Genomic DNA, 24,578 nt, shown 5'->3' on the forward strand with positions numbered 1-24,578 from the left:
TGCCAAACTCCACGATGACAGTTACATCATGATCATTTGCCATCAGACTTTCTTGTGGAAGTATCGTGGTATTTTTGAGTACTATATAGCTCTCGAACCCACGAGACACCAGTTTGCAGGGACTAGATGAAAAGTGTTATTAAATATTTAACTTAAATACCCACGTGTGTAAAAACTAGTGTGTAACAGAAATTTGAATACCCAGATAGAACTACTGATACCCAATGATTTTAAAATGCACGGGTAAAATACCCACAACACCAAAAGCTTATCTGGAGCTCTGGATTCTATGACGACAGCAACAACACCTTTACCCTTTACCACCGCATCCTCTTCTGCCTCAGCAGCATCTGCTGCTACTAATTCTTTCGTAACTGTTAGTGTGCAAAGCCTTTGTTTCCAATTTCTTCTTAACACATGTTTCTGTATATCAGGTGACTGGGACCTCCAAAGTGACGCCTCTCTCCCCCAAAATGAGCAGACACAGATCCTGGTTAATCTTTGTTTTGAAGAACCCTGTGAGAATGGCGGTACCTGTAAAGTGAAAGGAGGATTCGGCTTTAAATGCATATGCATGCCTGGATTTACTGGTAAGTTCCAGCAATATCAGGGCGGGGGACACTAAAAATGGGCTTCACACATTGTACCCATGTCGGGAATCGAACCCGGGTCTTCCGCGTGATGAGCCAGCGCTTTAACCACTAGGCTACCTGACCATCCCTCACGGGCCCAGAAATTTCAAAGGATCCTGTGTTTTGATAAAACCATAAATGTAACAATTTTCAAGATTATCTGCACAACCATGATGTCTGTCATTTTAAATTGTCAACAAATGGAATTAGAATATAACCCTGTCACACCTTACATAACTGGATCTGAATCAGGTAAATGGAGCCATCCAATATTATGATGTAATACATATGATAGTTATCTAATGTTCGCCTCTATTATGATCCATGGCCTGTCGGCACCTCTACGTGTGAGTAATTGAGTAAGTGTCAGCTTAATGTGGGAGGAAACCCCGAAGTGATGCAGGTCTCAGACGTTTACCACTTCAGTGAAACCCACGAGCACGGGTATGGTGCTGACAAACCTAGAAATATAATCGGGGTGAACCGGGATTCGAACCCACAATCATAGGTTTCTGGCATGCCGAAGGGACGCAACTCTGCACAGCGAACCACGGCGCCTTAGACGACTGGGCCACCCGTGCCCCCCCGGCACCTCTACGATTTGTCACCCCTCCCCCTTTGTTCCGCTGACACTCAGGGATATAACTTACTATTGACCAGAGCCATATTTCGTGAATTAATTCTCCCTTTCTCCTCCGCCCAGGGACCGTGTGCCAGACACAAGTCGACCAGTGCAAAGGCCTACCTTGCCTCAACAACGGCACGTGCGTCAACCTACAAGTAGACTATGTATGCACGTGCCCGGACGGTTTTTCAGGTAAACATCATCATCAACCTTTACAAGATCATTTTGTTATAGGTGATTTCCAAAATTGAAGCTCACAGGTTAACCCAGAAAACGGTAAAAATATAATGTTAATGCAAGATAAATCTTGATTATCCGCTGAACCAGATTCCATTTGGCACAAGGGGCTGTGAAAATTACATGAATCGGCCACTGAAAATCACTGATGACACCAGGTGTTCGCGAATGTACAGAACTAAATTAGTATGTGACCACACAAAATCAATGAATAACCAAACAATTCTATTGAAACACTCAGCTTTCGGTTTTCAATCAAAGAGGCAATGCAGTGGGTCAAAAAAGTGGTGTCAGCAACAAGTAACATGCCCTGGATTTAATGTAAGTGCACTCGCTAATGCCCCGCATTTTGTCACTTCCGAGTAGCCTAAAAACAGGCTTGTCCAGAATACTTGAATTTTGAGTGAGTGAGTGTGGCTTTACGCCGCTTTTAGCAATATTCCAGCAATATCACGGCGGGGGACACAAGAAATGGGCTTCACACATTGTACCCATGTCGGGAATCGAACCTGGGTCTTCAGCGTGACAAGCGAACGCCTTAACCACTAGGCTACCCGACACCCCCTCTTGAATCTTGAAGCCAGAGTAGCAAGAACTAAGTGCAAGTGGCAAGTTTATAAGAGACAAGTCAAGTCGAAAAGGCTTCGAATCGCGCTCTTGTCGCTCTTGAATAGGTAAAGCCAACCTTCTAGAAGACGTTCCATCCAGAAAGTTCTCTCATGATTAAGCTTGTGGTGTTTGTAAACAACCAGGGCAAGGGGGGATCCAGCATTTTTAAAAGGGAGGGATCCAGAATATCAAAATCTTCTCTCAGTCAAATTTACAGCCTACAACATCTTCATTTGGTTGTCAAAAGGGGGACCACCTGGACCTCCATCTGGATTCGCCTGTGCACTGGCGGATAAAATCTGGCCACGACTGGCACTTGATATTTTAGTAGCGTTTCAATATTCTGCTGTTACCGACATTCATTACAAATAAATTTACAATATTTTCTACTGCTACATGCAACATCCTCGGACTTGACTCCACCCAATTGTGAAAAGCACATGTGGTCCCTAATGAAATTTACCCCAAATGAATCTTTTGATTCACTGAAACACAGACAGTAAATCATCCGTATCCCCGCAATCAGATATATCATCCAATGTATGATTTGACCACACCCCTCCTCACTGAAGAATGGAAGCAACGTTCTACCTCTGCTCATACATATTTTGCTGAGGAAAAATACCAAGTCCACGAAACGGTGTCTTTGTTACCGGAGCCGGTTCCAGTCAACTCGTTGTATGTAAATATTGCTTCAGCTCTCACATATTAGAAACATATTGGTACTTTTGAGCGATGTATAGATTGGATAGTTATCGGAAAACTTAGGCCAACAGGATGATGCAAAAGAAACGAATATATTTTAGTATTTCTCGAGTATTGATAAGCACATCTTCCCGTGGCAAGGCTGTTAACTGACCATAATAAAATCCAGATTCCACTTTTATAGTCGGATAACTCCCTTGCCTCAGGAAGATGTGATAAACAATATTCGACACGAAAATTGTATGTTAGTTTTATCACAAAACTATGCATAAAATAATCGTTTTACTGGGTCTACAAATTGTGTTTCTTTGTTGTTTTGGAGGATGGTTCAGAAAGTTGTGTTTAATGTTCTTTTAAGGTTGTTTAGACTAATCAAAGTCTAATTAAAAAACTTTCTGATAACCCCCAAAATAAGATAAAATACATACAGTTTTTATTCTTTTGGGATGAGCTTCAACATGAAACATTAATATAATTATGTAAATAGAAGGAATGTAAAAATTCCTTTGTTACTGATTTTTGAAACCAGGTAAAAAGTGCGAGGTGAACAGGGACGAGTGTGCATCCAACCCGTGCCAACATGGCGGTACTTGCATAGACGGCGCCAACAGGTTCCTGTGTCACTGTGACTCGGCCTATCAAGGTGAGAGTATGCCTTGCATGAGATACACCTGGAAATAGTAACCTGATAACTTCATGTAATAAACAGACCGCCTCCGTGGTCTAGTGGTAGAGCGTCCGCCCGGAGAGCGGAAGATCCGGGGTTTGATCCCCGGCCGCGTCATACCAAAAGACGTTGAAAGATGGTACTTATTGTTTGGCGCTCGACATTAAGGGGCTAAAACAAGGACTGGTCGGCTCGGAGTCAGTATCCTGTGTCTGAGTGGGGTATTCATGTTAACCTGCGGCATGGTATCTCAGTGAGCTAGCACTATAAATCGGCATCAGTCCGGACTAGTACAAGCAGCCAGACAAACACACACACGTACATGCACGTCGCTATATAAGTGCAATAATCTTGGACGCGACGTTAAACCCAATTTCACCTCACCTCACATTCATCGAGGTTATCGTTGAATATAGTATATATACTACTCAAAAGAAGTTAAGGGCAACTCGATTCTTTCAGATGGCATGACAGATTAAGGTAACATGAAAGAACCGGGTGGTCCTTAACTTCTTTAGACTTGTATATACTGCTTCGAAGAAATAAGGAAACACGTGGAAAGATATTTTTGTATATGTCTTTTTATGTTCCGGGTATTGTTTAGCAATGTAGCGACAAATTTCACCCTGTGCTCATGTGTTGTTTGGTTTATGTAGATCACCTCTCCCGACAGCACAAGAATACGGCTGTGAAACATCGAAACTCTTTTCTGTTGTTTTTTTCTGATCCGGAAATTATCTTTCACAGAATAATGTTTTTTTTTTATGGAATGCGATGCTGGTTTTGAATTGTCCTTCACACGCGGCGTTCCAAGTATGTTTCGTTATTTCCTACCATCAGTTTATGACCACTATTAATAATTATATTAATAGAGTGAGTGAGTGATTCTTTTTTAACGCCGCATCGGCAATATTACAGCTTTTCGTGGCTAGATATTCACTGATCCAAATGAGTAATCTTGATAAAATTATAGTATACAAGCATAAGATCAGATACGTAATTTATGGAAATGAGCTTTGGCGACCAAAATATATTCAATATGTGATATAAATGTAGTTTATGCATTTTTGGTTCAAACATTTTTTAGGGTCAAAACGGTTTCAAAATAAATTAAGAGGCGTGAAAATGTAGACGATCAAGTACCTCAAAATACATTTTATTGAACTGTTTAAGATTTCCAAATGTTTTATGGTAGACATGTGGAGGACATTTCCAAATTTGACGTCATCAGTGACAAAAATGATGTCCGTTGCAATGTCCTATTTTGACTTGAACCATGTGTTCCCATATTTTTTCGGGTAAACAATTGACTTGCCTTTGTATGTGTTTGTGATGGATGCCACTGGTTGAAAAGGATACGCTCGCCCTTTCGCGAACACCTGGTATCGTTACTATTTGATAGTGATTCATAAACACATGCTTATGATATAGTCGGAATTGTACAATCGAATCTGCTTTATGCAGAGATTTCTATTGGATATGGAAAGGTTTTGACGCTTTACTTTTGATTATGATTATGATGATTATTATGTATGTGTGCCTGTTAGTAATGATGCACTAATCACGAAGTCAGGTGCGACCTGCGAGGAAAATATCAACGACTGTTCTGACACTCGCTGTCATAATGGTGGCACGTGCATCGATGACGTCAGCGGATACACCTGCACGTGTCGAGGTGGCTTTACAGGCGAGACATGCGAGATTGAAATTGACGAGTGTTTGGAGAACCCGTGCAGGCACGGGATTTGTCACGATGAGGAGAACGGATTCAGGTGATTATTGTGATCAATTTATGTTACCAACGTTTTGGCCCTAATTCTCATGATCTATCAAGGGATGACTTAACAAGTGTGTTCTAGTAATGCCTCATCTTGTCCAGTGGTGGTAGATCCGCCTACTTCTGTATGCCTCATCTTGTCCAATGGTGGTAGATCCGCCTACTTCTGTATGCCACATCTTGTCCAATGGTGGTAGATCGGCCTTCTTCTGTATGCCACATCTTGTCCAATGGTGGTAGATCCGCCTACTTCTGTATGCCTCAAATTATCCAATAGTGGTAGGTCACCCTACTTCTGTATGTCTCATCTTGTCCAATGGTGGTAGATCAGCCTACATCTGTATGCCTGAAATTATCCAATAGTGGTAGGTCCGCCTACTTCTGTATGTCTCATCTTGTCCAATGGTGGTAGATCCGCCTACTTCTGTATGCCACATCTTGTCCAATGGTGGTAGATCCGCCTACTTCTGTATGCCTCAAATTATCCAATAGTGGTAGGTCACCCTACTTCTGTATGTCTCATCTTGTCCAATGGTGGTAGATCAGCCTACATCTGTATGCCTGAAATTATCCAATAGTGGTAGGTCCGCCTACTTCTGTATGTCTCATCTTGTCCAATGGTGGTAGATCCGCCTACTTCTGTATGTCTCATCTTGTCCAATGGTGGTAGATCCGCCTACTTCTGTATGTCTCATCTTGTCCAATGGTGGTAGATCCGCCTACTTCTGTATGCCACATCTTGTCCAATGGAGGTAGATCGGCCTACTTCTGTATGTCTCATCTTGTCCAATGGTGGTAGATCCGCCTACTTCTGTATGTCTCATCTTGTCCAATGGTGGTAGATCAGCCTACTTCTGTATGCCTCATCTTGTCCAATGGAGGTAGATCGGCCTTCTTCTGTATGTCTCATCTTGTCCAATGGTGGTAGATCAGCCTACATCTGTATGCCTCATCTTGTCCAATGGTGGTAGATCGGCCTACTTCTGTATGCCACATCTTGTCCAATGGAGGTAGATCAGCCTACTTCTGTATGCCTCATCTTGTCCAATGGTGGTAGATCAGCCTACTTCTGTATGCCTCATCTTGTCCAATGGTGGTAGATCCGCCTACTTCTGTATGTCTCATCTTGTCCAATGGTGGTAGATCCGCCTACTTCTGTATGCCTCATCTTGTCCAATGGTGGTAGATCAGCCTACTTCTGTATGCCTCATCTTGTCCAATGGTGGTAGATCCGCCTACTTCTGTATGCCTCATCTTGTCCGATGGTGGTAGATCGGCCTTCTTCTGTATGCCTCATCTTGTCCAATGGTGGTAGATCAGCCTACTTCTGTATGTGTCATCTTGTCCAATGGTGGTAGATCGGCCTTCTTCTGTATGCCTCATCTTGTCCAATGGTGGTAGATCAGCCTACTTCTGTATGTCTCATCTTGTCCAATGTTGGTAGATCCGCCTACTTCTGTATGTCTCATCTTGTCCAATGGTGGTAGATCCGCCTACGTCTGTATGTCTCATCTTGTCCAATGGTGGTAGATCCGCCTACTTCTGTATGCCTCATCTTGTCCAATGGTGGTAGATCAGCCTACTTCTGTATGTCTCATCTTGTCCAATGGTGGTAGATCAGCCTACTTCTGTATGCCTCATCTTGTCCAATGGTGGTAGATCCGCCTACATCTGTATGTCTCATCTTGTCCAATGGTGGTAGATCGGCCTACTTCTGTATGTCTCATCTTGTCCAATGGTGGTAGATCCGCCTACTTCTGTATGCCACATCTTGTCCAATGGTGGTAGATCAGCCTACTTCTGTATGTCTCATCTTGTCCAATGGTGGTAGATCAACCTACTTCTGTATGTCTCATCTTGTCCAATGGAGGTAGATCGGCCTACTTCTGTATGTCTCATCTTGTCCAATGGTGGTAGATCGGCCTACTTCTGTATGCCTCATCTTGTCCAATGGTGGTAGATCAGCCTACTTTTGTATGTCTCATCTTGTGCAATGGTGGTAGATCGGCCTACTTCTGTATGCCACATCTTGTCCAATGGAGGTAGATCAGCCTACTTCTGTATGCCTCATCTTGTCCAATGGAGGTAGATCAGCCTACTTCTGTTGAACCCCTGTTTGATTCCTGTTTACAATAGCAAGAAGCACATCCTTGCATTTTCTTAAACTAGCATACAGAAGTGATAAGCTGCATCCCGTCTCTTGATATAGCAAGTAGATGATATTCCATATTTGGCAATGTTAGTGATGTCGACGAGGTCAACGAACAGGTGGAGCACAAGCGCACACATGACAGCAAAATTTATATTGTCTGTCGTAGTTTTTTGCAGTTCCATACATCAATAAGATCGAGACAACGTTTTTTTCATTTAACATTTTGATGGTAAAAACGCAATGCCATAATAAGGGGCTTTAATGGGTCGCTTAATGTACATACCTCCCAACCCACATACTGCTCCTGACAGAAATTGTACAGAGGATTGTTGGTTGGAACCCCCACAATGTTGGACGACCATTCTTGGTGTCCACTGCCAAGGTGTAATTGCAGCTTTTCGCGATCACACACGTACTGTGACAGAACAAAATAATATCAATTCGCTTGTTTTTATTTTCTGTATTTCAATTTGTGCTTTAAGCTGCGAGTGCGAGGCGGGCTACAAAGGGAGGCGGTGCGGGCGAAACATCAACGAGTGTGCCTCCACGCCATGCCAAAACGGCGGCACATGCGAGGACGGGATCAACGCCTATACCTGCAACTGCCCCGCCAACTATACCGGCGTCAACTGTGACGCAGGTGAGTGTCTGCATTGATATGTATATTGAAACCTCATTAGTCCAGACGCCGTTAATCCGGAAACCCCTCTTCTGGACATTTAGTGCCGGTAATGCATGCATAAATTCACAGAAACATTATTTCGTACCCATTCGTTTATCCGGACATTTGTTAACAAAACATTTTCTCTGGGAAATGCACCGTCTGGATTAGCGAGGTTTCACAGTTGTGACAAAAGAACCTTATTCGTTTGTTTTGTTAAGTTTGCTAGTTTTGCCGACTTATTTCAAATCCTGGGGAGTTTTTGTTCTCGAATGTCTGTCACATGATCAGAAGTAACATTGCAAAATACCGGGGCCACGTATTTATACAACATATTTTTACGAATTATTGGAATTTTCCAATAACAACACTGGGTGTTCGCGAACAGCGGGTGAGTATGTCGTAAACTATACATCGTTAATGCTGTGGAACATGGGTTAAATTAGGTTCCCAGTGATCCTGTGCTTGTCGTTAGAGTTAATTAAATGGGATCAAAGAACAGCCTGTGTGTCATAATACCCCGATATCATGAGACGTTGATGATAATATCAACCACAGGTTTGTCTAGCCCAGATTTGATTATTTACGGTCCGCGATGTAGCTGGAATATGATTGAGTTGGCGTTAAACAACATTCAATCTCTGCCATAAGTCAAGCTCAATGTAACTCGTGAAAATCCGGGGTAGAGTAGGTCTCCAGCAACCCATGCTTGCCGTGAAAGACTATGCTATGATTTGGTGGTCAGGCTCGCTGACTTGGTTGATGCATATCATCGCATTCCAATTCGTAGATCAATGCTCATGATGTCAATCACAGAACGTCGTCATATGGCTGGAATATTGCTGATTGCGGAGTTAAACACACAGACAAACAATGTAACTGTTGTCACCACTCAATAACATTTAATGCATTAACAAATATGTAGTTAAATGATTCATTGTTACAGATTAATATCATAAAGTAGACGTTCCTAAAAACAATCGCCCAGTTTAATGAGTTTTCACTATATGCAGTTTGCATAAGAACCAACCGACATCACATGGATTGTTCTTTGGTGACATATTCACATAATACAAACTCATTTTGTGATTCATCTTTTAATTCCACCGGATTCAGCAGAATGCCTGTTTTGATCTGATCACTCAATTTTCTCAATACTTGAAAAATTTGCCTTGGGTTTTATAGAAGAATGAAGGATGTAAAACTTTGTCCACAGTGTTAGACAAGAACTACCAGCTGGACTTCCCGTCGGCCGGAACTGACCATGTCCAGGTGCCCATCAAGCAGGACATGTCTGTGGTCACGGTCTCCTTCTGGATGAAGACCAATGACAACATCAACCAAGGAACGCCCTTTTCGTACGCCATACCAGGCTCCGACAATGCTCTGACACTGACAGATTATGACGGGTAGGTACTGTGTGTATTGACGCAAACCAAAGAGAGTCCATAAATACTAGCATCAAGCTATCTAAAAACACAAAGAAGGGTAAATTCAAGAAATTAAATGGGACATACATGTCAAATTATAATAAATATAATACTGTTAATCGCTGAACTTTTAGGGGGCACGGGTGGCCAAGTCGCTGTGAAGAGTTGCGTAGCTTGTACACGCCAGAAACCTATGATTGTGGGTTCGAATCCCGGTTCGCCTCAATTATGTTTGTAGGTTTGTCAGCACCATACCCGTGCTCATCGGTTTCACCGAAGTGGTAAACGTCTGAGACCTGCATCAGTTCTGGCTTTCCCTCCATATTAAGCTGACACGCCGCGATATAACTGGAACACTGTTAAAAGCGGCGTTAAACCCAACTCACTCACTCTGAACATTTCGGTGTTTTTTTTATAATCTTTGAACCTCTCCTCAGATTCGCTTTCATGGTAAATGAGGAGAAGGTCATGACGGATGAACCAACTAATGACGGCATCTGGCATCACATCGTGATCACGTGGTCAGCCAACAGGGGTTCCTGGAAGCTGTATATCGACGGCCTCTTGAGTGACAGCGGGTTCAATCTCTCCACTGGAAAACCAATTGCAGGTAATGGATGGCATTCACTTCTATGGCCTGGCCATGTTGTGTAGCAAGTTAACAATTGTTCAGCAGTAGCGTTGTGACATTACATTGTTTCACTGAAAAGAAGGATTTGTGTTCTCAACAGAAACTGGGTAAACGATTTGATTCAGAGAGTTTAAAAAAACATGATACACCTTTTTACAGTAGCATCAATCTCATTAAAATCAGGCCTTAGTTCTCGCTACCGCTAAACAAAGACCTGAGGACATCCCATTAGATTAGAGGTCACATCAAAACAACCTTTCATCCGACCAATCAGAGCGTCGCTTACCAGATCATGAAAGTGACAGTCGGAATGTGATTTCTAATCATGCAACCTCGAAAAACACACACGGGGTATTCCGAACGACAGTTACAGGTTTAACGACTGAATCCATACAATCTAGACCATCTATTAGCCATTCCAGAACGTTCTTTGTTCAGGTTTCAAATTTTTAATCGAGAAATTTTCAAAATATGTTTCGAAGCGTAGTCGCCAATTTGAAAATAGTGCCGTAAAGCACGAGAAAGCTGCCTTCTGATTGGTCATTCGAAGTTCGCATAAGATCGGTCTGACGTGACCCGTAATGGGATGTCCACAGATCTTTGATTAGCGGTAGCGAGAACTAAGATTTGATTTCAATGAGATTGACAGTAACATAAACGTGGTGCGTATAGTGCCATAAGGTAGTTGCGTTGATGGAACTAGTTCCGAAACAAATGCGTGAGAGACAAAATCGAATCTGGCTCAGACACACTAGTGGTTGATAGCATGAGGAATAATTCACGTCATCAGGGTACAATGACATACTATCAACCAGTGTACTTATAGATCCCTACAACAATCATCGAGTGATGGGGACCTGTTATATCCCGGAAAGGACGACACGATGTTACAGTCTGAAGATATTGGTTATTAATGTGTAAATTTGTCTCGTCACGATATGGCTGAAATATTGTCGATGAGACGCTAAACTTAAACTCACTCACTCACTCACTATCCCGCAAAGTCCGCTGTGTGAGGTGACGGGAGGACACCTATGGGAGAAGGGTGGGACCATGTGTTAAAGTGTAATCTTACCTATATAGGTGTGTAATATCTTTCCCATATTTGCACATGTGCATTTAAGCAATTCTCAATGCTGATTGGTCATTTGAAGCAGTAATACGTCACGATTTGTTATTGTTCAGAAAAATATGACATGACGTCTTCCATTGTTCATGACATCACAGTGAAGTCTTTCTGTAGTGCTGACATTGATTTCCATAATGTGTTTTTCATAGGTGTTTCTTCATATTCTCTCCTGAAGTGTCAATGAGTAATTTACAGAATAACCTACTTGAATCTCGGCCTTAGGATTATCTGTCCCTCGGGAATGAAAGCTGTATGTTCCTCGACAAAGGCTCGGGAAGTGCGCCATTTATTCAAACAGGACAGATAATCCATAGTCTTCTTAGCTCTTTGATCCAGGTTTGAATAGGTCTTCAGCAACCCATGCCTGCCGTTAAAGGCGACTATGCTTGTCGTAAGAGGCGACTAATGGGATCGGGTGGTCATGTTCGCAGACTTGGTTGATACATGTCTCGATCGATTCTCATGATATCAATCAGTGGATTGTCTCGTTTATTTACAGTCTGTCATGTAGCTGGAAAATTGCTGAGTGCGCCATTAAACAACAAACAAACAACAAACTGTCATAGCTCGTTGGTTATTATCTAATACATCCAACGCCAAACAAAACACCCAAACCATACACTGTAAACCCATGAGACGTGAATGCTTTTTTGTATTACCAGGTGGCGGCATGTTTGTGATCGGCCAGGAACAAGACTCGGTGGGCGGTGGGTTCGATCCACGCGAGGCTTTCGTTGGGAGTATCGCTCACCTGAACGTGTGGGACAGGGAACTCCCACTAGACAACATTGATTCCATGAGGACAGAGTGCACGGAATTCTACGGAAACATCATCGCCTGGCCAGACGTCAGGAATGGAATCAGGGGGGCACTGAAGGACGCCACGTCTACGTTCTGTGGAGGTAAATGATGACGACTGTTACTAGAAGGCTGTCCAATCTGTAGTCTACCTATGTGATATGCCTGCGTCGAATGCTCTGTAACCGAATGGCAATATACTGACCCACGAAAAAACGCAACAGCGTATATAATGTTATTTAAAAAAAGAAAGATATTTAATGAAATCTGGTTTATGAACCGTTTACCAAAAAGAAATCATTCACCTAGAACGTATGTATGCTAATGCAGATCAATCAAACCAGAAGCATCAGATAACAATGATAGTCATGTCAGCACAGGAAACGGTCTACTACTGAATGAAGATGTTGACATACATGTCTGCGATGGTATGCATGCTTTTAACTTTCGGAATATATTTTTTTCGCTGGTCAACGAACAAACAACGTTTTGTTTCAATTTTGGGGAAATTATATACGCCATGATTTCAAGTGAGGCGTTTATTTCGTTGGTCAGTATATCATGCAGATCTGAATGAAGCATGGTCGTGCTATGTGATTGTATTTAATGCATCATTTGTAAATGAAGTGATTTGAGCTTTGTCGCCGAAATGAACAGCCATGTATATGTTATCAGCTTGATTGTCAGTTTGAGGGACAAATAAGGAATGCCTCGAAGGATTATTGAACACAGAACATGCACCGTAGAGTTGGTCTCAGAGATAGAAGAGTGAGGTGGAGAGGTTCTTCGTTCATTGTGCAGAGTTTTCTTGATAAATGAAAAAAAAAACGTCAGCATAGAGTTGCTGGGGCTCAATCGAAGCTCCTCTCTTTGTGTGCCTGTCAGCGAGGTTGTACCCCTCTTTTGGACTTAACTAGGGGCGGGGAATTGGTTTTAAACTATCAGATTAATCCCCCCAATATTTTAACGCTTTGTCTTCACCTGAAAAAATAATACTCTCTCTCTCCTCCCCCCCCCCCCCCCCCCCCCCCCCCTGCGACATCTGGACCTGATGGGGTTAGGTGAACCAACTGACATCGTATCACATGCGACTTCTCCACCGTACATCTTCAGTATCTGAGCTCACAGCAGAAAACAATGTTTCCTATACTACTCAAAACAGTTAGAGACCACCCAATTCTTGCATATTACAGAAGTTAATCTGTCATGGCATATGGTTGAATCGTGTGGTCCTTAACTTCTTAGTGGTATATTTTTGCTATTAGTGCCTGTGTCAATGTTATATTTTCTATGTTGGTGTAATTGCATTTCTATTAATCAATTTGCAGGTTAACACCTACAAGGGTAGTGACATGTGTCAAGTCTGTTCTGCATGTGAATGTGCTTGTTTGATGACCATTACTGTGTATGACCATGCTGACGAACAGTGCATATTATGTCATACTGAAAAAGACCACAAAACATATCTTCTTTGACCTGATTAATAGATAGCTATGAAAGATTTTATTTACTTCTCAAAGAAGTTAAAGGGCACCCTATTTTTCCTAAAGTTAATCTGTCATGGTTAGTTGGTATTGCAACACATAGCATTCCAGTTGTAGTTTTTTAAACATATTTTGAGTAGTATACATTGAGAAAAAAAATAAAAATAAATGTTATTTTAATAAAGAACGTTTAGGGAGCATTGTTAATCCAGTTTTTTGTATTCTGCCACAACCTGCTGTGCAATACTTTTTAATGCAGCGCAAAAAACTGCTAACTCTCTTTTTATAATTTTAGACACGCGCCAGTCTTCTCGGTCTTATGTCTGTTTTCCGTGTGTACGATGTGTCGCGTACGGAAACCTTTTCGGGCCATTTGTTTTTTGTTTTTTTTTTCTTGAAATTTCAAGATACTCAGCTGAAATCGAAATTTCAAGATCATAATCTTGAAACTTCAAGATAATAACTTGAAATTTTAAGATAATAACTTGAAATTTCAACTTAGTATCTTGAAATTTCACGAAAAAAAAAAGAGAGAAAAAACAAGTGGCCCAAAAAGGCTTCTGTAGTCGAACCCATTTCTGGTTTTCCCCAGCCGTGCGTTGTGCTGGAAAGTGGCTCAAAACTCTACTCACTCGCTGCCATACTTTTAGCTGCGGCGTAAAACCTGCTCACTCTCTATCTTTATGGAATTCTAGACGTCTGCTGGTCTCGTTGGTCTTATGTCTGTTATATAACCCTGGTTGATGTCAGTTCCAATGTCTCCAGTTCCTCTGAAACGTGCAGTATTTCGAATTTGGCTGAACACAACGAATGACAACAACATAACCCCAAAATACAACTTCGCAGTACATTGAACATGATTGGTTCCTTGTGATTATTTGGGACGGCAATTAGAACATATTTAATAAGATATTGCCTTTTTGAACACAGTTCATGATATCGTACGTCCATGGTCATATACAGTTGTTGAGATTGAGCATTTTGGTCAAATACTATCTCCCTTACAACAAAACATAGGTAGTGTTAGTTTGTTTGTATCTATCGGTGCTCTTCTGGTTGTTCAAATTCTTCGGTGTAAATTCGGGATATTGTATAAAGTCATTTTGTATTATACCAGCGCAAGACCGTGTTTTGTCCAAAACTGATTCCAGCTGCAATAAATTTATTTGACATACGTTTCATGGTTTTTGGTTGTTTTTGATCATAGCGTTAAGTTGTAAATCAATTTTGTCCAAACAAATACAAGTAACAAGCGTTGAACCGCTGCTTTGACATCAACCTCATTGCAGCCTCCTGTTCCAGAATGCTCATACAGTGCTTGTGCTTGCATGACACGGTTGAACGTAGCATGCCATTTCATATCTTGACGTTTGACATATGTTGTTTAAATGGCGACCTCATTCGATTACTTTATGGTAACATTGACGGTTTTACCTGTAAATATGTCGGCAAAAGATTGACTGTGGCCATTAAAGGAGGCAGCCGAAGAACACGGGGTTGGGAATGGTCGTGAGTGACCTGTACACTGAAACCTCATTAGACCAGACACCGTTAATCCGGACACCACACATTCCGAACGATTACTGCTGGGAAAACATGCATGATTGGTGTGGTACTGACCATTAACTAGTGTCCGTGCGTGTGTGTGTGCGTTGTGTATTAACTTAGTTTCTCTGTTTATTAATTTGCCGTTCTCACAACTTCAACGTGAAGCTCTAATAACCAATGCTTTGTGAGAATAGTAACGCAACACAGGCTTATTCTCGTTTAGTCAGTGTAAGTGTCTCTCCTCTCCGTTATAAACAAGTTGAACATCAAAGATCAGATGGCCTCGTTTTGTTAAATATCTCATCTGATTTCTGTCAAGTAAAAAACACACCCTTACCTGGCATATGGGCTTTAACAATAGATCAACCATCTGGTTTAAAGAAATAGTCATTAGATAAGATATCAATAGGAAACCCTCCACACTTATCAACGTGACGCATCTCATACACGACAGCGTTCGCTCGTCACGCCTTGGTCCCGGGTTCGATTCCAAACATGCGTACATTGTGTCAAGCCCATTTCTGGTTTTTCCCTGCCTCGCGTTTCGCTGGAATGTTGCCAAAAGCGGCTTGAAACCATATTCTCATACACAAGAAGAAAGAAGGCTTTTCACTGACCGTGTTGCACTCACTGGGAGTGATATGTTGCTGTGCAGAGCTTGCGGTACGGATGTCTCCGGGTTTTATTTGGGGTGAATATTGAAAGTCACATCGGCAATATTTCAGCCATACGGAGAGCCAATGACAGAACATTATAAAATAAACCAAATAATTCTCCACCAGAATCAGCACACACACACAAAATAAAGAGAGTGAGTAAGTATAGTTTTACGCCGCTTTTAGCAATATTCCAGCAATATCACGGCGGGGGACACCAGAAATGGGCTTCACACATTGTACCCATGTTGGGAATCGAATGCGGGTCTTGGGCGTGACGAGTGAACGCTAAACTACCCGACCGCCCCTCACAAAATAAAGAGATTTGATGATGGCGTTTAGCGTCAGACCAATCCGGGAACTACTCAGTGACTGACATAAAACGGTAATTCTTTTCACCCTATGTCATTATAAATAAATTATGCTCGACTCCGACAATGAAATCGCTTCGATTGCTTTTGGAAATCTATGTGCATGCCTGTGACGTCAAAACAGCAACAGCAGGGTAAGTAAGCATGGGTGGAAACAACAAAATGTATGTTAATTAATCTTGTGTAAAACTGTTTTTTAAACACTTGAACGACACCATATTTACCTTTTTGGAATGACTCCATACACGTTTGTGATGATTTCCTAACAGCATGTCCATTTTCCATCTAACCACACGGCGGGGTTCGGTATGGACGCATCGCTTACGGTGCAGTGACCACGTGGATACCGATGAATGGTTTGTTTGTTGTTTAACGCCGCCATCAGCAATATTCCAGCTATATGACGGCGGTCTGTAAATAATCGAGTCTGGACCAGACAATCCAGTGATTAACATCATGAGCATCGACCCACGCAGTTGGGATACGATTACATGCATCAACCAAATCAGCGAGCCTGACCACCCGATCCCGTTAGTCACCTCTTACGATCAGCATAGTCGCCTTTTACGGCAAGCATGGGTTGCTGGAGACCGATTGTAACCCGGATCTTCACGGGTACCCATGTATTGGTACTGTGTGTTTGAAAACTACAGGTAAGTACAATGTAGAATACATGATGGTACTATGTAAGGCACACATTATACCAGTCGGTCATTCGTTGCATTGAATTGAATTGTCTTCCGAGCTCTTACATCTGTATATATTTTCTACATATCCGTATATTGGTCATAAATATATTTTTTTCAACCGAACTATTAAGTAACTTTGTTTACCTTTCACATACCCTGTGGGGATTCCGGGTATGCTGGTTGTAAAAGGCGACATAAGAAAACGATTGGTCAGAACATGACTTAATTGATTGGGTCATCGCAACCTGCCGGCGTGAGTCGTGGTTCGAAACGTCAATCTCTGGTTTGTCTTATCGAGACTTGAATATGTACAGGCAGGCGTCATACTGGAATATGCTGAGTGCTGCGTTAAAACAACAAGCAAACTTTTCATACGATACACATTTTCGATATAATTATATGACGTTTTAAATTATGATGGAACATCCAAATCCTTGTCCGTATTGACCAAAGTAAATCTTTTTACCTGACCAAGTGAACAATTTCAAAATAATCAGTTCTCGAAAATGCTCGACATTATAATTTGTTGACAGGTTATACCCAGAAAAGTAAATCGTCCACTGGACACGGGTGTTCTGAAAAATGTGTTGTGAGTAACATGGAAATTGTTTGGCTCAGCCTTCGAGAGAAGAACTTGTATGTTTTGAAGTCCTGACTGGGAAGCTGGGTGGAAATGGGGTAAAGATGTAACCCTACTGTTTCAGACTGCCCGACGCCAATGAAGCCAGACTACGGCCAGGTGTCGTTCACAAGCATCAGTCCAGGGTCAACAGCGGAGTATTCGTGCATCCGGGGCTTCCAGCTGGCGGGCTATGACAGGCTTCAGTGTCTTGTCACTGGGGAGTGGGAGACCGAACCGCCGGCGTGTCAGAGTAAGGGTTTAATTCATGTTTACAGTGGCTATATCATGGTAAAAGTAGAACAGGTATCTATGTCACTTTCTGTAATACTGCAGCTTTCTCATGATCAGTAGTAATCCCTTGTCTGATGCTACATCCCCTTGTTTGACGCTACATCCCCTTGTTTGACGCTACATCCATTTTTTTGACGCTACATCCCCTTGTGTGACCATACATTCCCTTTTTTGACGCTACATCCCCTTGTTTGATGCTACATCCCCTTTGACGCTACATCCCCTTGTTTGTCACTACATACCCTTGTTTGACGCTACATCCCCTTGTTTGTCACTACATCCCCTTGTTTGTCATTACATCCCCTTGTTTGTCACTACATCCCCTTGTTTGTCACTACATCCCCTTGTTTGTCACTACATCCCCTTGTTTGTCATTACATCCCCTTGTTTGTCACTACATCCCCTTGTTTGTCACTACATCCCCTTTTTTGTCATTACATCCCCTTGTTTGTCACTACATCCCCTTGTTTGTCACTACATCCCCTTGTTTGTCACTACATCCCCTTGTTTGTCACTACATCCCCTTGTTTGTCATTACATCCCCTTGTTTGTCACTACATCCCCTTGTTTGTCACTACATCCCCTTGTTTGTCATTACATCCCCTTTTTTGTCACTACATCCCCTTGTTTGAAGCTACATCCCCTTGTTTGACACTACATCTCCTTTGACGCTACATCCCCTTTGACCGTACATCCCCTTGTTTGTCACTACATCCCCTTTGACGCTACATCCCCTTTGACCGTACATCCCCTTGTTTGTCACTACATCTCCTTTGACGCTACATCCCCTTTGACCGTACATCCCCTTGTTTGTCACTACATCCCCTTGTTTGTCATTACATCCCCTTGTTTGTCACTACATCCCCTTGTTTGTCATTACATCCCCTTGTTTGTCATTACATCCCCTTGTTTGTCACTACATCCCCTTGTTTGTCATTACATCCCCTTGTTTGTCACTACATCCCCTTGTTTGTCATTACATCCCCTTGTTTGTCACTACATCCCCTTGTTTGTCACTACATCCCCTTTTTTGTCATTACATCCCCTTGTTTGTCACTACATCCCCTTGTTTGTCACTACATCCCCTTGTTTGTCACTACATCCCCTTGTTTGTCATTACATCCCCTTTTTTGTCACTACATCCCCTTGTTTGAAGCTACATCCCCTTGTTTGATGCTACATCCCCTTGTTTGTCACTACATACCCTTGTTTGTCACTACATCCCCTTGTTTGTCACTACATCCCCTTGTTTGTCATTACATCCCCTTTGACGCTACATCCCCTTGTTTGTCACTACATCCCCTTGTTTTAAGCTACATCCCCTTGTTTGTCACTACATCCCCTTGTTTGTCATTACATCCCCTTTGACGCTACATCCCCTTGTTTGTCACTACATACCCTTGTTTGTCACTACATCCCCTTGTTTGTCACTACATCCCCTTGTTTGTCATTACATCCCCTTTGACGCTACATCCCCTTCTTTGTCATTACATCCCCTTGTTTTAAGCTACATCCCCTTGTTTGACATTACATCCCCTTGTTTGTCATTACATCCCCTTGTTTGACATTACATCCCCTTGTTTGTCACTACATCCCCTTGTTTGTCACTACATCCCCTTGTTTGTCACTACATCCCCTTGTTTGTCATTACATCCCCTTGTTTGTCACTACATCCCCTTGTTTGTCATTACATCCCCTTGTTTGTCACTACATCCCCTTGTTTGTCACTACATCCCCTTTTTTGTCATTACATCCCCTTGTTTGTCACTACATCCCCTTGTTTGTCACTACATCCCCTTGTTTGTCACTACATCCCCTTGTTTGTCATTACATCCCCTTTTTTGTCACTACATCCCCTTGTTTGAAGCTACATCCCCTTGTTTGATGCTACATCCCCTTGTTTGTCACTACATACCCTTGTTTGTCACTACATCCCCTTGTTTGTCACTACATCCCCTTGTTTGTCATTACATCCCCTTTGACGCTACATCCCCTTGTTTGTCACTACATCCCCTTGTTTGTCACTACATCCCCTTGTTTGTCACTACATCCCCTTGTTTGTCATTACATCCCCTTGTTTGTCACTACATCCCCTTGTTTGTCACTACATCCCCTTGTTTGTCATTACATCCCCTTTTTTGTCACTACATCCCCTTGTTTGAAGCTACATCCCCTTGTTTGACATTACATCTCCTTTGACGCTACATCCCCTTTGACCGTACATCCCCTTGTTTGTCACTACATCCCCTTTGACGCTACATCCCCTTTGACCGTACATCCCCTTGTTTGTCACTACATCTCCTTTGACGCTACATCCCCTTTGACCGTACATCCCCTTGTTTGTCACTACATCCCCTTGTTTGTCATTACATCCCCTTGTTTGTCACTACATCCCCTTGTTTGTCATTACATCCCCTTGTTTGTCATTACATCCCCTTGTTTGTCACTACATCCCCTTCTTTGTCATTACATCCCCTTGTTTGAAGCTACATCCCCTTGTTTGACATTACATCCCCTTGTTTGTCATTACATCCCCTTGTTTGACATTACATCCCCTTGTTTGACATTACGTCCCCTTGTTTGTCATTACATCCCCTTGTTTGTCACTACATCCCCTTGTTTGTCATTACATCCCCTTGTTTGACATTACATCCCCTTGTTTGTCATTACATTCCCTTGTTTGTCACTACATCCCCTTGTTTGAAGCTACATCCCCTTGTTTGACATTACATCCCCTTGTCTGATGCTACAACCCCTTGTTTGACACTACATCCCCTTGTTTGACGCTACATCCCCCTGTTTGATGCTACATCCCCCTGTTTGATGCTACATCGCCCTGTTTGATGCTACATCCCCTTGTTTGATGCTACATCCCCTTGTTTGAAGCTACATCCCCTTGTTTGAAGCTACATCCCCTTGTTTGACACAATATCCCCTGTTTGATGCTACATCCCCTTGTTTGAAGCTACATCCCCTTGTTTGACACAATATCCCCTGTTTGATGCTACATCCCCTTGTTTGAAGATACATCCCCTTGTTTGACACAATATCCCCTGTTTGATGCTACATCCCCTTGTTTGAAGCTACATCCCCTTGTTTGATGCTACATCCCCTTGTTTGAAGCTACATCCCCTGTGTGATGCTGCATCCCTTTGTTTGACACAATATCCCCTTGTTTGATGCTACATCCCCTTGTTTGATGCTACATCCCTTGTTTGAAGATACATCCCCTTGTTTGACATTACATCCCCTTGTTGATGCTACAACCCCTTGTTTGACACTACATCCCCTTGTTTGACGCTACATCCCCTTGTTTGATGCTACAACCCCTTGTTTGATGCTACATCCCCTTGTTTGATGCTACAACCCCTTGTTTGACGCTACATCCCCTTGTTTGATGCTACAACCCCTTGCTTGACGCTATATCCCCTTGTTTGACACTACATCCCCTTGTTTGACGCTACATCCCCTTGTTTGATGCTACAACCCCTTGTTTGATGCTACATCCCCTTCTTTGATGCTACAACCCCTTGTTTGACACTACATCCCCTTGTTTGACACTACATCCCCTTGTTTGATGCTACATCCCCTTGTTTGATGCTACAACCCCTTGTTTGACGCTACATCCCCTTGTTTGACACTACATCCCCTTGTTTGATGCTACATCCCCTTGTTTGATGCTACAACCCCTTGTTTGACACTACATCCCCTTGTTTGACGCTACATCCCCTTGTTTGATGCTACATCCCCTTGTTTGATGCTACAACCCCTTGTTTGACGCTACATCCCCTTGTTTGATGCTACAACCCCTTGTTTGATGCTACATCCCCTTGTTTGATGCTACATCCCCGTGTTTCACATTACACCCCCTTGTTTGACACTACATCCCCGTGTTTCACATTACACCCCCTTGTTTGACACTACATCCCCGTGTTTCACACTACACCCCCTTGTTTGACGCTACATCCCCTTGTTTGACGCTACATCCCCTTGTTTGATGCTACATCCCCTTGTTTGACGCTACATCCCCTTGTTTGATGCTACAACCCCTTGTTTGATGCTACATCCCCTTGTTTGATGCTACATCCCCGTGTTTCACATTACACCCCCTTGTTTGACACTACATCCCCGTGTTTCACATTACACCCCCTTGTTTGACACTACATCCCCGTGTTTCACACTACACCCCCTTGTTTGACGCTACATCCCCTTGTTTGACGCTACATCCCCTTGTTTGATGCTACATCCCCTTGTTTGATGCTACATCCCCTTGTTTGATGCTACAACCCCTTGTTTGATGCTACAACCCCTTGTTTGATGCTACATCCCCTTGTTTGATGCTACAACCCCTTGTTTGATGCTACAACCCCTTGTTTGATGCTACATCCCCTTGTTTGATGCTACATCCCCTTGTTTGATGCTACATCCCCTTGTTTGATGCTACATCCCCTTGTTTGATGCTACAACCCCTTGCTTGACACCCCATGTCCTTGTTTGATGCTACATCCCCGTGTGTCACACTACACCCCCTTGTTTGATACTACATCAACTTATTTGATGCTACATCCCCGTGTTTCACACTACACCCCCTTGTTTGACACTACATCAACTTATTTGATGCTACATCCCCGTGTTTCACACTACACCCCCTTGTTTGACACCACATCTCTTTATTTGATGCTACATCCCCGTGTTTCACACTACACCCCCTTGTTTGACACTACACCCCCTTGTTTGACACTACATCCTCTTGTTTGATGCTACAACCCCTTGTTTGATGCTACAACCCCTTGTTTGACGCTACATCAACTTATTTGATGCTACATCCCCGTGTTTCACACTACACCCCCTTGTTTGACACTACATCCCCTTGTTTGACACTACACCCCCTTGTTTGACACTACATCCCCTTGTTTGACACTACACCCCCTTGTTTGACACTACATCCCCTTGTTTGATGCTACATCCCCGTGTTTCACATTACACCCCCTTGTTTGACACTACATCCCCGTGTTTCACACTACACCCCCTTGTTTGACACTACATCCCCTTGTTTGACACTACACCCCCTTGTTTGACACTACATCCCCTTGTTTGATGCTACATCCCCGTGTTTCACATTACATTTACTTGTTTGATCTACAATCGCTTGTTTGATTTTACATTCACTTGTTTGACATGACAACCCCTTGTTTGATTTACAACCCCTTGTTTGAAGCTACATCTCCGTGTTTCACACTACATTCACATATGACAACCCCTTGTTTGATGCTACAACCCCTTGTTTGACACTACATCAACTTATTTGATGCTACATCCCCGTGTTTCACACTACACCCCCTTGTTTGACACTACATCCCCGTGTTTCACACTACACCCCCTTGTTTGACACTACATCCCCTTGTTTGACACTACACCCCCTTGTTTGACACTACATCCCCTTGTTTGATGCTACATCCCCGTGTTTCACATTACATTTACTTGTTTGATCTACAATCGCTTGTTTGATTTTACATTCACTTGTTTGACATGACAACCCCTTGTTTGATTTACAACCCCTTGTTTGAAGCTACTTCTCCGTGTTTCACACTACATTCACATATGACAACCCCTTGTTTGATGCTACAACCCCTTGTTTGACACTACAACCCCTTGTTTGACACTACAACCCCTTGTTTGACACGACATTCCCTTGTTTGATGCTACATCCCCGTTTGATACTACATCCCCGTGTTTCACACTACATTCACTTGTTTGATCTACAATCACTTGTTTGACAGCGCTGTACTCGGTTATGCACAGACTGCTATAATGGAGGTGGAATATTGCCAAATAATTCTGACTAATCTCTGGATAAACTGGCTGCATATTAGATGAATGAAGGAGGTTAATAGTTACTACAGTAGTGCTGTGAAGATTTCAGGTTAGAATTGGTGATTAGATGGGTGATCTGTCTCAACTTTGTTGATTGCGATGGCATGGGACATTGCACATAATATCCATGGCTGGTTAGTTTAGTGTGAGTATTTACAGGCTGCTGTACTATAGTTTGAATGATGCTGAGTGACACATTAAACACTGCATGAGTGAGTGAGTTGTTTTTTATGCCGCTTTTGACATTATTCCAGTTATATCAAACGTGACAGCTTAATGTGGGAGGAAAGCCTGAAGTGATGCAGGTCTCAGACGTTTACTACTTCGGTGAAACCCATGAGCACGGGTATAATGCTGACAAACCTAGAAACATAATCGGGGCAAACCAGGATTCGAACCCATAATCATAGGTTTCTGGCGCAACTCTGCACAGTGAATTGCGGCGCCTTAGACGACTGGGCAACCCATGCCCCAAAAACACTACATGAACATAAAACAAAACAGTGTGATTTTATGCATGTGTGGTTGTATTCTAGAGGTGCAATGTGGCTACCCTGGTAACATAGCAAATGGCTACGTGGAAGGCTTCAACTATAACTATGACAACCGAATACGCTACCAGTGTCAGAGAGGTTTCAAGCTTGAGGGCTCTAAGACACGATACTGCAACGAGTACGGAGAATGGGAGAATGATGCCCCAACATGTACAGGTACGTCACAGAAGATGGAGGGTGGGGAATGATGCCCCGTCATAGACCTCAGGGCTGGAGAGTGATGCCCTGCCATAGACCTGGGATGTGGAATGATGCCCCGTCATAGACCTGGGGATGGGGAATGATGCCCTGTCATAGACCTCGGGGTGGGGAATGATGCCCCGTCATAGACCTAGGGGTGTGGAATGATGCCTTGTCATAGACCTAGGGGTGTGGAATGATGCTCTGTCATAGACCTCGGGGTGTGGAATGATGCTCTGTCATAGACCTCGGGGTG

At 42.8% G+C, this 24,578-nt stretch overlaps 1 protein-coding gene across 1 annotated transcript in view; it reads left to right on the plus strand.

Moving 5' to 3' along the window:
• The window catches only part of LOC139479922 (sushi, von Willebrand factor type A, EGF and pentraxin domain-containing protein 1-like), a 74,313-nt gene that overhangs the window by 29,855 nt on the left and 19,880 nt on the right, over positions 1-24,578 (plus strand). The window contains exons 18-27 of the mRNA XM_071262845.1: positions 435-590; positions 1,336-1,449; positions 3,338-3,451; positions 5,049-5,247; positions 7,887-8,044; positions 9,282-9,474; positions 9,933-10,105; positions 11,918-12,157; positions 17,506-17,673; positions 24,125-24,298. Coding sequence (XP_071118946.1) covers positions 435-590; positions 1,336-1,449; positions 3,338-3,451; positions 5,049-5,247; positions 7,887-8,044; positions 9,282-9,474; positions 9,933-10,105; positions 11,918-12,157; positions 17,506-17,673; positions 24,125-24,298 — 1,689 coding nt within the window. The remainder of the gene's footprint in view (positions 1-434; positions 591-1,335; positions 1,450-3,337; positions 3,452-5,048; positions 5,248-7,886; positions 8,045-9,281; positions 9,475-9,932; positions 10,106-11,917; positions 12,158-17,505; positions 17,674-24,124; positions 24,299-24,578) is intronic.

Source organism: Haliotis cracherodii, unplaced genomic scaffold, assembly GCF_022045235.1.
Source record: "Haliotis cracherodii isolate W230 unplaced genomic scaffold, xgHalCrac1.p SCAF_4, whole genome shotgun sequence".
NCBI lineage: Eukaryota > Metazoa > Mollusca > Gastropoda > Lepetellida > Haliotidae > Haliotis > Haliotis cracherodii.